Here is a 19,256-nt window from a genome sequence, read left to right on the forward strand (position 1 = left end):
TCACCAAGAGAAATGAATTGTTGAAAGACAGTTTTTTTTACACACCCTTGTTCAGAAGAAGATCATTGTCGAAACGGCACACCATTCCGGAGACCACCGTCTACATTCACTATATATATTACTTATTTTCTGTTATTGTATATTATGATTTATGAATATAGTACCAAGCGCTAAATTGTCACAGTTCTTTTTTCTTTTTTCATTGGTCTTATTACTGTGCCCATTCTTGTAACTATTGTGTGTAGAACAGGCAGGAGATCCTAAGATTGCCTTGGCAGACGGACGTTCTAGCTCTTTTAGCGTTACGCACGACGAGGTGGCGGGCTAGACTTGTACCAGCACTTTCGGATAGTGGATTTATGGATTTTAGGATAACCGGCCTGTTTTTGGTATGATGGATTTTATGATGGATTTTAATTGTATTTTTATGCATTTGTGTAAGCCGTCCTGAGCCTGCCTTGGTAGGGAGAGCGGGGGGGGTGCAAATCGAATCAAATAAATAAATAAATAATTTGTTTAAAGGCAAGAGAGGTTTCAGAGGTGGTTTGCCATTGTCCGCCTCTGTGTCACGCCCCTGGTATTCCTTGGAGGTCGCCCTTCCAAATACTACCCAGGGCCGACCCTGCTTAGCTTCCGAGATCTGATGAGATCAGGCTAGCCTGGGTCTATCCAGGTCAGGTCTGGCCAAGAGAGCTGAGGAAGACCCTTTGCCCCCAGCCCTGGAGAGCCTCAGGCACCCCAGGGGAGACGATACTGGGCAGGGAGGGTGGGCCAACGGTCTGACTCCGTTATCAGGCAGGTCCCCCCACATCCAGAAATGCCCACACGACTTCAGCGTAGCACACCCTCCCCCACAAGCTTAATAAACTCAGCCACAAAGGGATGAGCTCCTCTTTATGGGGCCCATCTTCCCCATGACTCCTCTGCAAACTGAAGCCACTACCCCCCCACCCCTAAAAAGGAAAGGACAAGCCAAGTTCAAAAGGCAGCACTTGACTAACCTTGGGGGGGGGGGGAGAATCTGAGTTGGAAGACTGTCAATTGGTCTGAAATCGTCTTAGGTTTCGTTATTGTTTTAACTGTTTAAATTGACTGCAAGTATATTTATTGAAATGTGGTTTGCTGAATGTGCTGTTGAAATGTTGTTCACCACCCTTAGCCCTATGTATGGGGGAGGGGGGGGGAGGAGGAGGAAGAGGAGGAGGAGATTGGATTTATACCCCACCCTTCACTACCCGAAGGAGTCTCAGAGCAGTTTAGAATCTCCTTTCCCCTCCCCTCCCCACTACAGACTCCCTGTGAGGTAGGTGGGGCAACTGCCCTTGAGAGAACAGCATTGAAAGAACTTGTGACCAAAGTTCCCTCTAAGCTGCGGAGTCTTGTGAGCAAAAGTTCTACTTGGTGAGCTACTGGCATCAAAGTTGTGAGCACGTGATTTGGCTGCTGCATCAATTTGTTTGCTCTGGAGCCATCCTTCCTGAGCAAAGACAAACAATGTGTGAGCCAGAGGCTAAAAAACTGTGAGCTAGCTCACACTAACTCAGCTTAGAGGGAACACTGCTTGTGACTGACCCAACGTCACACCAGCAGCTGCATATGGAGGCGTGGGGAATCAAACCTGGTGGTCTATAAATTAACTTTCCTCTTGACAAGAGTAAGTTTTTCCTCACTTCCTGCAATGCTCCCTGAAAGGCACCTACATGACAGTTTTGAGAACATGCAAGTTGAGCTATTTAACTGATTAATCAGTTTAAAACAGCAGACCGTGAAATCTGTAAATGGGATTAGCAAATGAAAAAACAGAACGGGAAGCAGACGGGAAGCTCCGAGCTCTGCCCCGTCCCTCGTTCTGCATGCAAATTCCGACACCCGAGGATCGATCGTGACTTGGCTCACCTTATTGGTCTTAACTGTGGGGTCCTTGGCGATCACACCGGTGCCACTGCACGGAGCATCAAGCAGGACTCTGTCGAAACCCCCCAGCACCTAGCGACAGAAGAGAAAGACCCTAAGGTGGAAGTCAGGCTGCGGCTCAGAGGCAGAGTATCTGCTTTGCACACAGAAGGTCCCAGATTCAATCCCCGGCATCGCCAGTTCAAAAGAATCACACGATAGGAAATGCAAAGGACCTGTGCCCAAGACCCCGGAGAGTGCTGTCAGTCAGAGCACGCAATACTGACCTTGACAGACCAAGGATATCAGCAGAAGGCAATGGCAAGTGACGTTTCTCCCATGCTATCTCCCCCTCCGTAGGGTTGCCGGCCTCCCCCACCCCACCCCAGGGACACCAGAGGAGGGGGGGGAGCTTGGATTTATACCCCGCCCTTCACTACCTGAAGGAGTCTCAGAGAGGCTTACGACCTCCTTCCCCTTCCCACAATAGACAACCTGTAAGGTAGGTGGGGCTGAGAGAGCTCTCTCGAGAACTGCCCTTGAGAGAACAGCTCTGAGAGAGCTTGTGACTGACCCAAGGTCACACCAGCAGCTGTATGTGGAGGAGTGGGGAATCAAACCCGGTTCTCCCAGATTAGAGTCCGTGCTATCAACCACTACACCAAGCTGGCTCTCTCTCTTTAAACAGCTTAAGTAAGTTTTCTCCTACTACGTCAGATTTTTTAAAAAGGGGTGCGCATAATCGGCAGTTGCGAAACGGCCACCCTAGCCCCCTTCCTTCCCCACACAGTTGGTGGGATCGGCTGTCGCACTACCCAGTGCTCCTCTCCCTGCAATATACCTTGGGGAACTGGCGCCCGTCGCAGCGGCTCACAACCACGTTGGTGACCCCAAGCCTGTGCAGGTTCCCCACCACGCTCTGCAATCTCTCCGCGTTGCTGTCGTTGGCCAGGATCACACCCGTGTTCTTCATCAGCTGAGCTGTCGAGGTAGCAGGGGCGGAGGAAGGTCAAAAGGCTGCCAGGTGGCAAACTGGCCACCCCTCCTGATACAATCCCTCTCAGTTTGAAATCCTTCGCTGTTCTCCCGTCCTTTCCCCATAAAAACTAGAGAATCCCCCCTTGCCCAGCCCAACCTGTCCCCTCTCATCCAGCCACTCCCCATACAAATCAGAGAATCCCCCCATCCAGACTAAGCTGCCCCCTCTCATCCAGCCACTCTCTAAACAAATCAGAGAATCCCCCTTGCCCTGCCAAACCTGTCCCTCTAAGTCAGTGGTGTCGAACTCATTTGTCACGAGGGCCAGATCTGACATAAATGAGACCTTGTCAGGCTGGGCCATGTGTGTCATAACATGTAATGCCAGGTAGCGGAGATATAAACTTTATAAAGGACACAAACACAAAGGGTTGTGTTGTTGTTTTTTTACTTAAAATAAAAACATGCATAAAACATTAGCTCTGTAAGCTGCAAACCTCCTTTTGATTTATTGCCATTCACCACAGAAATCTCATGTTCAGAGTTCTGAGTCTAGGACCCAGGTTAAAACATGAAATGGCCGAGTGATTAAGAGAGTCTGGCGAAGCAAGCTATGATGCAGCAGCAGAATTGGAAGCAGGAGATGGCCAGTTCCACTGCGGGCCTGATGGAAGCCGTCTGGGGATTCATGCCAGGCTTGCAAACACACACACAACACACCCCAACTCTAAATCAACCACTCTCCATACAAATCAGAGAATCCCCTCTTACACAGCCCAACCTGCCCCTTCTAGTCCAGCCACTCCCCATACAATCAGAGAATCCCCCCCCCCCAATCCGGCCCAACCTGTCCCACCCCTGGTACCTATGTAGCTGGTCTTGCCTCCTGGGGCACAGCACATGTCCAGGATGCGTTCATTCTCCTGAGGGGCGAGAGCCATGACTGGGAGAAGGCTTGAAGCTCCTTGCAGCATGTAGTGCCCTGCTAAGTACTCGGGGGTAGCACCTGGTAGAGAAACCAGAGAGCAAACATTGAGAAATCAGCTGACAAAGAGAGGAAATAAAGGAGCCAGGAGGAGGGAAAAGAAGAGGCAGCCAGCCTGCCTCTCACTCACCTATGGGCACGGAGGAGTCGTAGACGACGAGTCCTGTTTTGGACCACTTCCCCAAGGGGTCGAGATTCACCCCGCGATTAATCAGAGCCTGTAGGATCAAGGAGGAAGACGGTGAGGCCTCTTGACCGGAACAAGAGGGCAGAGGAGGGAGTGGAGGAAGGAGGAAAAGGCACACAGCAGTTCTGCTCACCTGTGCCAGGTCGCGCCGCCGCGTTTTGAGAGTGTTGGTCCGGAGAGTCACCGGCCGGGAAACCTCATTGGACTCCAAGAAGTCAACCAGCTGAAAGGGAGGATAGAAGGATGGAATGAAAAGGTGAGGACCTCCCTCAGTTGCGGAAAAGAAATTAGGGGGCAGAGTTCAGCAGAAGGTGGGACTGTATTTATTTATTTATATATATATAAAAATTAAATAAAAGTTACGTAATCTGTTCCAAGTGTAACACAACTTCATGCCACGTGAGATCTGAACCCTGTACATCTTCCTCTTTCTGTAATGCTGTCAGCCTAACAAGTACATAGTACTCCTTAATTTTAATCTATGAAAGATCTCCTCGTTGGAATTCTGTTCATTTTCCATGTTTTTGCCAGTGCCAGTCTAGCAGCCGTAACGGTGTATAAAACAACTACGTATACTTCTTAGGAATAAAGCTTACTTAATTCAGAAATAATAATTTTGGAATCATTTCAATATTAAACATAACTTCTTTTGAAATCATTATAGCAACCATCTTCCAATATTTCAGTGCCCTGATGCATTTCCACCACATGTGTATGAAGCCTGCATAAGGGGTATCCACAGGATCAACATCGATCATTAGCCCCAGTATACATTCTACTGCCCTGCCCCGCATAGCCCAGGCGAGCCTGATCTCATCAGATCTCGGGAGCTAAGCAGGGTCGTCCCTGGCTGGTTATTTGGATGGGAGACTTCCAAGCAATACCAGGGTTGTAACACGGAGTGAGGCAGTGGTTAAACCACCTCTGAAATGTTTCCTGCCTTGAAAACCCTACAAGGTTGCCATAAGTCAGCTGTGACTTGATGGCACTGTCCACCAATATGGACCTGGCAACCCTAAGGTAAAGGTTTCCCTTGCTCAAAGGCCAGTTGCATCCGACTCTAGGGTTGCAGTGCTCATCTCCATTTCCAAGCTGAAGAGCCAGCGCTGTCCGAAGACGTTTCCATGGTCATGTGACCAGCATGACTAGACGCTGAGGTGCACGGAACGCTGTTACCTTCCCACCGAAGCGGTACCTATTTATCTACTTGCAATTTCTTGCTTTCGAACTGCTAGACTGGCAGGAGCTGGAACCAGAGACGGGAGCTCACTTCGTCATGCGGCACTCGGGTCTCAAACTGCTGAACTACCGACCTTCCAGCCTGCAGTTCAGCGTCTTAACCACTTGAGCCACCGCAGCTTCTGTGAGTCCCATACAGAGACACATAACAGATTATATAACTCAGAGATCTAACCATCACCTCGACAGGAGTCCTTTTTCTTCCTTCCCTCTCCTTTACGAATTCTTGCGGCTACCAAGCTTTTAACCTGTGGATTCTGAAATGCTGGAATTCCCCCACCACTTCTCTCATAGATATAATTACACTCAACTATTTTCCTGTATTTTGCTAGGTCACAATAACGACCAATTTGAGCCGTTTCCCACCTAGCAACCTCTCCAGCATTCCAACTAGCCTGTGACTCCAGCCGTGGGTATCAATACAGAAAACCTGGGGGATAATTTACTGCTCTATGCAACCCATGAGCTGTGGCCCATTCCCGACTTCAAATCTCAGGAAACCTTTTTTAGCTGATTGCATGAGTTCAAGGCAGTTCAAGTCTGCTTAGATTTAGCCCTGGATAGCCAGGCAAGACCGATCTTGCCAGATCTCAGAAGCTAAGCAGGGCCGACCCTGGCAAGTACTTGGAAGGGCGACCTCCAAGGAGTACCAGGGCCAGGATGCAGAGGCAGGTAATATCGAAGCCACCTCTCTGAAACATCCAGGCTCCACTAGGGGTCGCCAGAAGTCACCGTGACTCCCAGGCTTGCAAGCACACACACAACACACACAATACTCACAAAAATAGTAAAAATAAATATATATTTTTTCAAAACTCTGCTTAGATTTACACATGAATACAAAGAAAACCACCAGCCCAGCACAACTGGCCAGGGAGGAGGCACGGGCGTTATCTTCTGTGAATCCTTCGAGTTCTACAGACTTCCTGTGCAAACAACCACTAGCACTGACTGCATATTCTTTACATTAGGGACCAAGGAAAGACTGGGTGTTCTGCTTGTCTACCGGCCACCAAGTTCCCCCAGTGGGCCCCCTCCACGAGTTGGCGGAGGTACTGTCGGACGTGGTGCCGGAGACTCCTAGACTGCTCGTTCTGGGGGACATCAACATTCATGCCAATGGCGCCTCGTTGGGACCGGCCCAGGATCTTAGAGCTTCGTTGACTGCCTCAGGTCTCTCACAACTTGTGACTGGCCCAACACGTGAAAGAGGTCATGCCCTGGATGTAATTTTCTGCACTGAGTCGTTGAACGAAAGTTCGGTTGCACAGCTGAAGATTCGTCCTGCCTGACCCACGGTCTGACCACTGCCTCCTTAAAGCCAAGATGAATGTGGCCACAACACCCCGCATGAGAGGGGGTCCGGTTAAAACGGTCCGCCCATGGAGGCTCGTGAATCCTCCTGGATTCCAGAACGCTCGGGGGCGGGGCGGGGGTTAGGATTCCAAACTTGTCTTCTGTTGGGGCTGCAGTGGAAACATGGAACGCCACGCTCCTTGAAGCTCTCAACAAGGTTGCCCCCCATCAACCTGAAGCGAAAGCTGACGAGCTTTTTCAGCGCTACGAGACTTCTCCGCTGCGTTTGTTGCCGTGGACCAACCCAGCTGGCTTCCCCTGGGGATCGGTAACCACAGAGATGGCAGCGAAGTTATGAAGCAGAGAAGTCGGAAAACAAACACTGCTCAGAGTCAGAGCTCGGAGTCGGCTCCAGACTATGGGTCGCTCCAAATAATAATTTGGCAGGACAATGCCGTCCTTTTTCTCCAGCCCCAAAGGAGACACCACAGCCTAGCCGAGGCAGAGCCTGGTACTCCGTGCAGCTTTGGCAGTATCCAGAGAATGAGGGCCTGCAAGACGGAGCTCTTCCACCAGGCTTTGAACTAGGAGCCACCACCACCACCACCATTATTATGGTTAATATGAACACCTAGGATCTTGAACATCATCAGCTTATTGATAATAGAAGCCTGGTACCTGGTCTACTACCGACAGCCTGCGCCCACCGACCGAACTGAGAAAGGCCATTGGCTGAATGTCTAGTGAGCCCACGGAGTCTCAAATAAACCTACAGAGTGTATGAGGCCATCTTCAATGTTACCTGTTAGTTGCTAGCACTTTAATACGATGTAAGTTAGTTATAATGAATTGTTTTAGATATTTATGTATTTATTGTTATTGTGTTTTATGGTGTTAGCCGCCCTGAGCCTGCCCTGGAGGGAAGTAAAGGTAAAGGTTCCCTTGCTCGAAAGCCAGCCAAGTCCGACTCTAGGGTTGCGGTGCTCATCTCCGTTTCAAAGCCGAAGAGCCAGCGCTGTCCGAAGACATTTCCGTGGTCATGTGGCCGGCATGACTAAACACCAAGGCGCACGGAACGCTGTTCCCTTCCCACCGAAGTGGTACCTATTTATCTACTTGCAATGTCTTGCTTTCGAACTGCTAGGTTGGCAGGAGCTGGGGCCAGAGACGGGAGCTCACTCCGTCATGTGGCAACCCGGGTCTTGAACTGCTGAACTACCGACCTTCCACAGCCTGCAGTTCAGCGTCTTAACCATTTGAGCCACCGCAGCTCCTCTGGAGGGAAGGGTGGGGTACAAATTAAAGTAAATAAACAAATAAACAAGCAAACAGTTGTGGTGCTTTCACCTCCTCCTCCACCCTTTTTTCTTCCTGCCCCTCTCCACCTTCTTGTGGGGCAGTGATAAAACCTTGGAGCCTCAAATCTGGGAAAACGCCATCTGGGAATGTTTTTATCTATGGAATATTCATATTGTTTTATTATTTACAAATGTTTCTATCGTTGTGTTGTTCACCGCCCTGAGCCGTGTGTATTCAGGGGTAGGGCAGTCTATAAATTGAAACTATGAATTAAAAAAATTCCATACATGACCACTTGAAGAAGAAGAGTTGGTTTTTATATACCCTGCTCTTCTCTACCTGAAGGAATCTCAGAGCAGCTCACAATTGCCTTCCCTTCCTCTCCCCACAACAGGCCCCTTGTGAGGTAGGTGGGGCTGAGTGAGAGAGCTCTGAGAGAACTTGTGACTGACCCAAGGTCACCCAGCAGGCTTCCTGTGGAGGAAGAGCAGGGAATCAACCCCAGTTCTCCAGATTAGACTCCTCTGCTCTTAACCACTACCCCACACTGGCTTTTGGCACCTGGCAATCCCCAACAGCCCATAGATCCAGTCCTGGATTTGGTTACCTTAACGCCGTTTGCTCAGATCTGCCTGGCCAACGAACACCAAGGGAAAGGCAGACAAACCCACTAAGGAACGGTTCGACTCCTCCCAACAGCCTACCTCCGACAGCGGGAAGAGCTCCATCATCTTCCCTATCAGGAAGTCGCTGTAAGAGTAGTACGTCGCCAGGTCCTGCCGCAGGAGAGTCACGTACTCTTGCCGGGAGCGGCCTTCCTCCCGCTTCGTGCCGAAGTTCTGGAGCACCTCGATGTTGTCCTTGATGCGCTGGTGGACGAGCTGGAGGTCTGGGGGCTGAGCAGGTGGGGGAGGCAGTTAAGGAGCCACACCACACACAAGAGCGGCAGGAGTCCAGATGTCGTCAGCCCACGGGTCGGGGCCTTCCAGTGGGTCATAGGAGCCCTCCCTCCTGGGTTACAGGCCCGTCCCCGTCCCCCCCCCCCCCGAGCTGTGGGTCTTTGCTGGGGACCTGACGCTAGTACGCATGCATCCCTCCTGCCTATCTCTGCAGGTTTGCCGAGAGCAGCCGTAGGATAGAGGTGTTCAACAGAGAAGAAGATTCCTGTGGTTAGCTGGGAGGCGGAAACAACCCGGCTTTGTGCCCTGGATAGAGGAGGGAGGGAAAAGCCACTCTGTGCAGGAGAGAGGGAAGGAGCAGGCTCACTAGGGCTTCTGCCCATCTCACGCCGGACTGGCACTGTGCAGCGCAGGGGCCACGGGCTTCTGGCATTAGCGGCTGCCACCCAGGACGGCCGACTCACAGTGGCGGTGGCTCCAGCCCACTCCATGCGGGGCTGCCCTGCGTTTGGGGCAGCTTCCCCCGGCCACTAGCCAATCGGGACTTAAATTAAGGGCGGGAAGGTACCAGCTGGATATCAGGGGAAACTTTTGACAGTCAGAGTTGTGCGACAGTGGAATCAGCCGCCTGGGAAGGTGGTGAGCTCCCCTTCACCGCCAGTCTTCAAGCAGCGGCTGGACGAACACTTGTCAGGGATGCTCGAGGCTGATCCTGCACTGAGCAGGGGGCTGGACTAGATGGCCTGTGTGGCCGCTGCCAACGCTGTGATTCTATGACTTCCCCCAGGGGCCTTAACACCACACACATACCTCTGCCCCGTGGCTTGTTCTTCACATTCCGCCTCCAAGTGCTCAGTCTCCGTTCCCAGTCCCGACCTCTCTTGGTCCGCTGCCCGGAGACCGAGACTCAAGCCGAGCAAAGTCATAACTCTGGCTCCCCCCACTTCCTGCCACGTGACTCTGATGTCACGTGACTTCCTGCCCCTCGTCCCCTTTTGCGGCTTAGCAGGCCCCAGTCCTGGAAAGGCGGAAGACCTTCCTGAACCAGGAGGATGTTCTCTGGCTGAGAAAGGCCTCTGCTCCCCAGGGATTCCCTGGAGACTGAGATTCCCGGCCCCCTCTCCCGTATGCAAAGCAAAGACCCTCCAAATACCAACGATCACCTGTCCCCAACACGCGATGCGCAGTCACACATCACAAGGGTCTCCGTGCCAAATCCCATGCAGCAGAGCAAACACACATGACCCATACCATGCAATCACGTTCTAACCCCCACCAAGCAACGGGTTGGATCCAGCCGGCTTGCTCCACTCACCCTTTCCCAATTCCCTTCCTTACTACAGCCCGGGCCCCTAAACGGCTTTTGTCCATGCAGGTCCCCTAATCGCTTGCATAGCTGTTTGGGGATGATCGAAGGGGACAAGCTGTAGAAAAGCTGTCTGGATCCAACCCAACACACTCATTCAGCCCAAATCATCACCCAGAGCTCGGCGTAAACTGGGATAGGGCAATTAATAAATGAAATAATAATAATAATAATAATAATAATAATAATAATAATAATAATAATAATAATAATAATAAAAAAAAAAAAAACTGTTCATACCCATGCTTTTGAACAGAGGTGGACAGTGCAAAAGCCCCCTCCCCACATCCATTACCTCAGTAATTCTTAAAACCACTCGGTAAGACGAGCCGTTTCAATGATCTCGATATGACTGCGTGGGATAGTTTCAGGAGGGGAGCCGTGTTGGTCTGCAAGCAGAAGAGCTGGGTTCCAGTCCAGCAGTACCTTCGAGACCAACAGGGTTTGGGAGGTTATAAGCGTCGACTCTCGAAAGCTTATACCCCAAAAGTCTCATTGGGTCTCCAGGATGGTACCAGACTCCAATTCAGCTCTGCTGCAGGGGAGTTTTGAGTCAAGAGACAGAAATCACCTCCTGAATTTGTGGCTGAACCTGTCTCGGAACCAGAGACTTGCCAGGATGCATCACGCTGCGCCAACACTCCAGCCTGCCACCAGGGGGCGCAAGAGGGAGAAAACGGAACACTATCCGAGGAAACACGGGGTTGGGGAGGGGCAGTGTAGTCCCAAAACGCACCCTTTGTCAACACACAGAAGCACCCCCCTCCCCCTCCCACCATCTTAGCAGACCCCTGAAAGGAAGGATATCTTCTTTCTCTATCTCCTGTCCGCTGGGCAGCACAAAGTGCTCGTCTGCCTCCACGTTGAGCTGCAAGTCTGTTTCCTGGGTCTCCTCCTGCTTGGGTGCTTCTTTCTCCTCCTCCTCCTCCTCGTCCTCTTCCTCCTCCTCGCTGTCTTCCTCACTGAGATCCTGCCTGCATCCAAAGAAGAGAAGCCCTTAAGCAGGAGTCCCTGCCGCCAAGGATATCGAAGGAGAAGAGGGGACAAGAGGGAAACGCCATAATTCTCTTATCGGGATAAAGGCGACCCGGACTGGCACAGGCAGCCTCCGGGAATACTCACCTCTTCTGCTTCTGGGCAGCTCGCTCAATGGGCAGGAGCTGCAGAAAGGAAACGAAACTCTTACTTTCAGTACTAGAAGCTGCATACAGCACAGATCCGCACGCCAAAAAAACCACGCATGTGCATGGAGAAATAATGCATGGCACTAACTATGATCTAGGTTGTTTTCATTTCCCCAGATCTATATGCAGCAATCAGGTTTATATCTCAAAGGAATGATGAAGCCATGGATTACCAAGAAGAAAAAAATTGAGAGGGGTGGTGGTCAGTGTTCCCTCTAAGCTGAGCTGGTGTGAGCTAGCTCACAGGTTTTTTAGCCTCCAGCTGACACATTTTTTGTCTTAGCTCAGGAAGGAGGGCTCCAGAGCAAACGAATTGATACAGCAGCCAAATCGCTCGCTCACAACTTTAATGCCAGTAGCTCACCAAGTAGGATTTTGGCTCACAAGACTCCACAGCTTAGAGGGAACATTGGTGGCGGTGGAAACGCAGCCTTGAAATGAATTTGGTAATCCAAAGAAGGTGAGAAAAACCAAACCAAAAATGAACTAAGATTAACACGGAACACAAAAAAATACGACACCAATTTTAATGGCATATGGAGCAATACAATCAAAAGATCAGAGCAACAGCTATAGATGCATAGCCCCTCGACACAGCATCTTCATTTTATGTGGAAAGATTATTAAACAGGATAATGCCCAACATATGGATATCCGATGGTAAAAGGTAAAGGTAAAGGTTTCCCTTGCTCGAAAGCCAGTCGAGTCTGACTCTAGGGTTGCGGTGCTCATCTCCGTTTCAAAGCCGAAGAGCCAGCGCTGTCCGAAAACGTTTCCGTGGTCATGTGGCCGGCATGACTCGACACCAAGGTGCACGGAACGCTGTTCCCTTCCCACCGAAGTGGTCCCTATTTATCTACTTGCAGTTTCTTGCTTTTGAACGGCTAGGTTGGCAGGAGCTGGAACTAGAGACGGGAGCTCACTCCGTCATGCGGCAACCCGGGTCTCGAACTGCTGAACTACCAACCTTCCACAGCCTGCAGTTCAGTGTCTTAACCACTTGAGCCACCGATATCTGATGAGTCACTTTCAGATAGTCAGGATAAACTCTGTAACCAACCAACCTTACATGTTTTGGCCTCTAAAGCCTCCTCCAGTGGTCAGTGATAAACTGCTACAAACTAATTATCTATTTATTACATAGAGCAGAATAAATAATTAAAAAATACTATAAGCAATCGTGGAATGGGTCACGATAAAACCAACTTCCCACATATAGAACATCCATTCCACCCGGCACACTCCTGAAAAGAACGGATGTTGCTCTTTCTAATATCTCATGTACCTTCCTGGGCCCAATTAAGGTGCACCGTTCCCATGGGATGAGCATAGCAACAATGACAGATCTGTTCCACAGAGCAGTGTCCTAAGAGACTCCTGTAAGAGCCCCTCGCTGTCTGTGCTCACAGAGTCCCTTGCAGCTCCACTGTTCTACCCATGGTGCCCTTCCCAGCATATGAGCCAAAACGGGCATTCAGGGCAAAGACCAGTCTGGGAACACAGATTGCCTGGCCATTGCCGAGAAGCATCAAGATGAACTCTTAATCGCTTCCACTCCCCGTTCTGACACAGCCCCCTCACGCATCTTGGGCGAAAGCAGTAAGCGGAAGGCGCTCGAATCGACACTGCTGCTTTACACCAGTTTGGTGTAGTGGTTAAGTGTGCGGACTCTAATCTGGGAGAACCGGGTTTGATTCCCCACTCCTCCACTTGCACCTGCTGATGTGACCTTGGGTCAGTCACAAGCTCTGGCACAGCTGTCCTTGAAAAAGAGCAGTTTCTGTCAAGAGTTCTCTCAGCCCCACCCACCTCACAGGGTGTCCGTTGTGGGGAGGGGAAGGGAAAGGAGTTTGTAAGCCGCTCTGAGACTCCAAGTGAAGGGCGGGGTATAAATCCAATGTCTTCTTCTTCTTTCGGCCTTCAAATTATGCCTCCCCCATCGTACTTTGCAGCAGTCGGTTGGTTGGGGCCAGGGGCCCTCAATCCACCTCAGACTGAGGCGGCTTCTCTTTAACAGAGAGAGCTGGTTACGGCAAGGAGGAGGAAGAAGAGATTGGATTTATACCCTGCCCTTCACTCAGAGTGGCTTACAATCCTTTCTTCTTCCCACAACAGAGGTAGGTGGGGCTGAGAGAGCTCTGAGAACTGCCCTTGAGAGAAGAAGCTCAGAGAGAACTTATGACTGACCCAAGGTCACACCAATAGGCTGCAGGTGGAGGAGTGGGGAATTAAACCCATTTCTCCCAGATTAAGAGTCCGCGCTCTTAACCACTACACTAACTGGCTAGAGTCTGGCCAGATTCCCATAATTCCTTCATCCTCCGCTGATTCAAGTGAAGCACCAAAAGGAAATCCAAGGACTAAAACCTGCTCCCAGTGTCACCAACTGCAACTTATTTTACTTCCGGCATCTTCCAGAAGTCTCTCCACAAAGCATACGAAGGTCCAGTGCTACGGCTTTGCTTAATAAAGATCTCATTTCAGATCTGCTGTAAATCCACAATGCACTCTGAACGGCTGGGTTAACACAGTGCCCTTCAACCCCTGGGCTGCAGGGCCCTCCCACCCGGGCCGCAGGCCTCGATCGAGCAACCACCATGTCTGGCTGCTTCTCCAGAGGACCTGCTGCTAGTGCGCATGCACAGAGCTCAAGAGGGCATGCTTCCAGCCTCTGTTCGCATGCGCTCCGAGAGGAACAGCACTACAGGTAGGTGACGTCCCCCAGTGGTGGAGCGAATTCCTGTTTCTCAGACCCTCAGCCTGCTCTCCACAGAGGTGTACCTTACAGAGCTCAGCTTGGGTTTCCTGTGCTCAGCTCTTCTGGTCCGCTGCCCAGTCTCGACATTGCTGAGCTCTTAAGAAGAGAGGAGAGATTGGATTTATACCCTTCCCTTCACTTGACGTCTCAGAGCAGCTTACAATCTCCTTTCCCTTCCCCTCCCCACAACAGACACCCTGTGAGGTGGGTGGGGCTGAGAGAACTCTGACACAAACGGCTCTTTTTCAAGGACAGCTGTGCCAGAACTATGGCTTGCCCAAGGTCATCCAGCCAGGTGCAAGTGGAGGAGTGGGGGAATCAAACCTGGTTCTCCCTGATTAGAGTCCGTGCACTTAACCACTACACCAAACTTGCTTCCTATCATGCGACCATGCTGCCATGCGCTTATAGCTCAGCGGGTCCTAGATTGTAGACTGTAGTGGTCCCAGCACATGAAGGGGTGAAGGCCACTGGCCAAACAGACAAGTTGGATCCAAACAATGTACCCAGGAGAGAGCCAGTTTGGTGTAGTGGTTAGGAAAGTGGACTCTAATCTGGGAGAACTGGTTTTGATTCCCCACTCCTCCACATGCAGCTGCTGGTGTGACTTTGGGTCAGTTACAAGTCCTTTCAGAGCTGTTCTCTCACGGGCAGTTCTCTCAGAGCTTTCTCAGCCCCACGTGCCTCACAGGCAATGCTCCCTCTAAGCTGTGGAGTCTTGTGAGCAATAATTCTACTTGGTGAGCTCCTGGCATTAAAGTTGTGAGCAAGGCGATTTGGCTGCTGCATCAATGAGCTTGCTCTGGAGCCATCCCTTCCTGAGTGAAGACAAACAATGTATGAGCCGGGGGCTAAAAAACTGTGAGCTGGCTCACACTAACTCAGTTTAGAGGGAACACTGCTCCCAGGGCACCTGTTGTGGGAAGGGGAAGCCAAAGGAGATTGTAAACTGCTCTGAGACTCCTTTGGGTAGTGAAGGGCGGGGTATAAATCCAGTCTCCTCCTCCTTCTCCTTCCCTTCTTCTTCTTCTTTCTCCTCCTTCTCCTTCTTCTTCTTGCAGCAGCTTTCCAGCGCCTGGGGCTGGAAAGAGGGAGCGATTTAGAGCCAGCTTCTGGAAGATTCTTTTGTCCCTCAGAAAACGCAAGTGTTGGAGGCCCCTACTCAATCCAGGCAGCAAGAAAGCTGGAACCGCACACACCCACACCTGAGCTCCACAGAAGGAATCATACATGCGAGATAAATTTGTAATGCCTCCTGCAACGATCGATTTCCACACACCCACACATACACCTTTTTTTTTGGTAACATCTAGCCTGACAAAGAGTTCTGGAAGAGAACTCAAAAGCTTTCTTGTCTGTTATTTTGAACAAAAGGTGTGTGGGGGGGGGCTTTTTTTTTTTTGCCTTTTTCTGTGAACCAAGACCTGGATCATCTACCTTAATTTGTGCTAAAGTTTTGGAGTCCGCCAGTATAACATTCTTCCCCCCCCCCATTCTTTGTGTGTGCGCCCATGCCTGGAAGACATGATGAACCCAATTGGGCATGGAGGATAGCCTGCCTCTGCCTCCCGGCCCTGGTATTCTTTGGAAGTCTCCCTTCTAAATACTTGCCAGGGTTGGCCCTGCTTAGCTTCCAAGGTCTGACGAGATCGGGTTTGCCTGGGCTATCCTGGTCAGGGCCAACTCGAAAGCTTGTTTGTCTGTTATTTTGGACAAAAGGTCTCGGTTGGGGACTCCCCCCCCCCCTTCTGCGGACCTGCACTGAGACCTGTAACATCTACCTTAATTTGTGCTAAAGTTTTGTAGTCTGCCAGTATAACATTCTTGTAGGTCTGCCACCACCCCACCTCCGGCTTCTGCCATAACAATCGCCATTGATCCTCAGCACCCCTCATCTCTCCTCCTCCCGGGAAAGGCTGAAAAGATCAAGCCCCTCTGCCACCCTCTGAAGCCACGCCCCGGACCGCCCTTGACCAACGTTTCCAACCACAGTGCTGAATGCCTTTTACAGTTTACTCTGCCTTCTTTACATGACCTGGATCCCGGAAAGAGCAACAGGGGGCCATTTTTTCATGAGTACATCACGTACTCAATTTTCAACTGGCAGGCTGGATAGTTATGGGCTTTAAAACAGAGTGGGGCACATTTTTTAAAACGATCTTTCCAGTTTCCAATATTTTGCTTCAATTGTGGCACATGGAATCAGGGGAAAATCCTTTCCTCCCTTTCTCCGGGACGTGTGAGATATTCAGGCTGTTAAGGAGAGAATGACGCTTGGGAGAGAGTACGAGAAGTAGATGAGTCATAAAATACCCATCGACCTATGCCTGATGAAGCAGATCCTTACCTATGAACACACTGAGAGCCAGTTTGGTGTAATGGTTAGGAGTGTAGACTCTAATTTGATTCCCCACTCCTCCATATGCAGCTGCTGGTGTGACCTTGGGTCAGTCATAAGTTCTTCCAGAGCTGTTCTCTCAAGAGCTCTCTCAGCCCCACCTACCACACAGGGTGTCTGTTGTGGGGAGGGGAAGGGAAAGGAGACTGTAAGCCACCCTGAGACTCCTTTGGATAGTGAAGGGCGGGGTATAAATCCAATCTCTTATTATTATTATTATTGCAATACAGTCTCTAAACCATGCCCTGACTACAGCTAAAAGACACGTATTACAACATTGCAGAGATAAAAGCCCACCTCCAGTAAATCAATGTACTAAGGACCTCAGAACTCTATATCAATATCTGAACCGATGGCACACGGACAACAATTGTGTATGGACTTCATTTTAGATATTTGGAAACCTTCTAGAGAAGCTTATATCTGGACCTGCCATCACTGTTGTCATGTTTTTGTCTCTACTTTACATATACCTTTTATTCTATTTTTAATCCTACCTTGTTATTTCATTTTAATTTCATTTTATTTTTATTCTATTTTTTTAAATTCTACGTGGTTGATGAGTTTTGAGTTTTCCCCACTTGTTTAAGGAGGTGGGTTCTTTTTTAAGTTTTCTGTTTTGCAACTCCTGAAGGTACTGGTATTTGTTCTTTTGTAAAACAAATTGCCTTTCTTTTGGAAGACTGTGGTTATTGGATGTGCATTTGGGATCTGAGAAAGAAAGAGCTCACGGCACCTTTAGGGAGTTCTCCAGGTCCCGAGGAGTCCATCACACTAAGCAGGGCTGGCTCCCATTTAGTACTTGGATGGGAGACCACCAAGGAAGTCCGAGATCGCTACGCAGAGGCAGGCAATGGCCACGCCAACTCTATTAGTCTCTTGCCTCCAGGGGTCATTTCCTGCCGGAGCGCACAGGAGCGAAGCTCCGGCAGTAAAGAGCCCAGGGGGTGGGCACATATAACAAGCCCCGCCCCCTGCTCCCAGCAGCCCTCAGTCAGAGCAAGAAGCAGCCAGGTAAGGTGTAGAGCCTCCCCGGCCCCCAGTCCAAAACAGTCCAGTGGCACCTTTAAGACCAAGTTTTATTCAGGTACAAGCTCTCCCTCCTCTATGAGGACAGATCTGCATAAAAAAAGTGTGTTGCCCCCCCCCCCCAATAGCTAGCATCCTGCAGGAGCGTACAGGAGCGAAGCTCCGGCAGTAAAGAGCCCAGGGGGCGGGCAAATGCAACAAGCCCCACCCCCTGCTCCCAGCAGTCCTGAGTCAGAGCAAGAAGCAGCCAGGTAAGCTGTAGAGCCTCACCGGCCCCCGGTTCAAAACAGTCCAGTGGCACCTTTAAGACCAAGTTTTATTCAGGTACAAGCTCTCCCTCCTGTGTGAGGACAGATCTGCATGCTCCCCCCGCCCATAGCTAGCAATCCCAAACAGTCCAGTAGAGCCTGAGCGGTGGGTGTTGCCTTCTGACACACTTCTGCTGATGTCAGGGGTATGTGTGGCATATGCAAATAAGTCATGCTAATGAGCTCCTGCACCTCTTTTTCTATGAAATGACCCCTGCTTGCCTCGAAAACCCTATGGGGTCACCAGCTGTGACCTGACAGTGATTTCCACCACCAGGATCTTTTCACACTTTTTCTGCACACACTTTTCTGCAAGCTCAACACCTTAACCGATAACATCTGCAACGAAGCACCCCTTTTGGGGAAAGAAACATTCAGCCATCATCTGGAAGCTGTTCTGCTGTGCCAGCTGCAGCCACCAGTGAAGTCCTGCCACGAGATCTTAGCCCCTTTGGAGGGACTAAGAGAAATGAGGCCAACGCCTGCCCCAGTCTAGCTGGCCACCTCCTTACCTGGAGATTCCTGGAGCACCTTGGCAGTCTTGCCAGTGGGTGGCCTGGCAGCTTTGATTCGACGTTTTGCAGCTCTGGGGGGAAAAAAATCAGAAATGGTACCAAGCGAGCGGGTCAGAGACCATCAAAGTAAAGCAGGTTGAAAGACAAAACCCCAGAAATTGGGGATTGGATAAAGAAATTATTATTCATGGTTGAAATGGACAAAATGACAAGGAAGCTTCAGAATCGTGAAGCAGAAGAATTCTATGCAGATTGGGAAGACTTTAAGGATTATTTAGAAAAACACTGGGATGTAAAGGACAATTTAATTTGCTTTGATAATTACTGAAATGTTAAGGTTAATAGAAGAAAGTTAAATGTAAGAAAACAATTTAAGAAGAAGAGTTACCGGTAGTATACGATTAAAAAATAAGGGGAAAATAGTGAAAACTTAAGAATTGGGCTGGAGGTTGGAGCACTGTGGGAAGCCAGAGGGGGAGGGATATTGGAGAAAAGGATGTATAATTATTAATATTAAGTTGTGTATTTGAACTGACAATATATCCTAATAAATTGTTTTGGGGAAAAAGAAATAAAGCAGGTTGACAAGCTTCACACTCATCTTACTGCATCAAAGCCACTGCCTGATTTCTCAGCAGGGCCAAGACTGGTGGACACCTGCCTGGTTTTTTAAAAAACCAATTTTGTCCTGGCACGTTATCACAATTGGAGACAAGGCGGGGAGGGGGGAAGACACGTTGTTTGAGTTTTTGGAAAATAGCTATCAATGCACTCAAGAAGGTAGTTCTGAAACACGGTCAATACCAGAGGCTATAAAGCCCAGGAAAAAGGAGAGAGCTACTTAAGCGAGGCAAATAGTCAGCGTATTGAACTTGTGCCGGAAGCTATCAACCAACTCTTGGGCCTTGGCGACTGGTTGATA

At 50.0% G+C, this 19,256-nt stretch overlaps 1 protein-coding gene across 1 annotated transcript in view; it reads right to left on the reverse strand.

Annotated features, from left to right (window-relative positions):
* Nucleotides 1–19,256, reverse strand: part of NOP2 (NOP2 nucleolar protein) — a 29,047-nt gene that overhangs the window by 4,911 nt on the left and 4,880 nt on the right. The window contains exons 3-11 of the mRNA XM_015420731.1: nt 18,332–18,405; nt 11,265–11,343; nt 10,950–11,116; nt 8,582–8,781; nt 4,177–4,266; nt 3,987–4,074; nt 3,737–3,877; nt 2,735–2,874; nt 1,897–1,986 (exon numbers count right to left, since the gene is read on the reverse strand). Of these exons, the coding sequence (XP_015276217.1) occupies nt 1,897–1,986; nt 2,735–2,874; nt 3,737–3,877; nt 3,987–4,074; nt 4,177–4,266; nt 8,582–8,781; nt 10,950–11,116; nt 11,265–11,343; nt 18,332–18,405 (1,069 nt within the window). The remainder of the gene's footprint in view (nt 1–1,896; nt 1,987–2,734; nt 2,875–3,736; nt 3,878–3,986; nt 4,075–4,176; nt 4,267–8,581; nt 8,782–10,949; nt 11,117–11,264; nt 11,344–18,331; nt 18,406–19,256) is intronic.

The sequence above is a fragment of the Gekko japonicus genome, unplaced genomic scaffold (assembly GCF_001447785.1).
Source record: "Gekko japonicus isolate JY-2015 unplaced genomic scaffold, Gekko_japonicus_V1.1 scaffold1516, whole genome shotgun sequence".
Lineage (NCBI taxonomy): Eukaryota > Metazoa > Chordata > Lepidosauria > Squamata > Gekkonidae > Gekko > Gekko japonicus.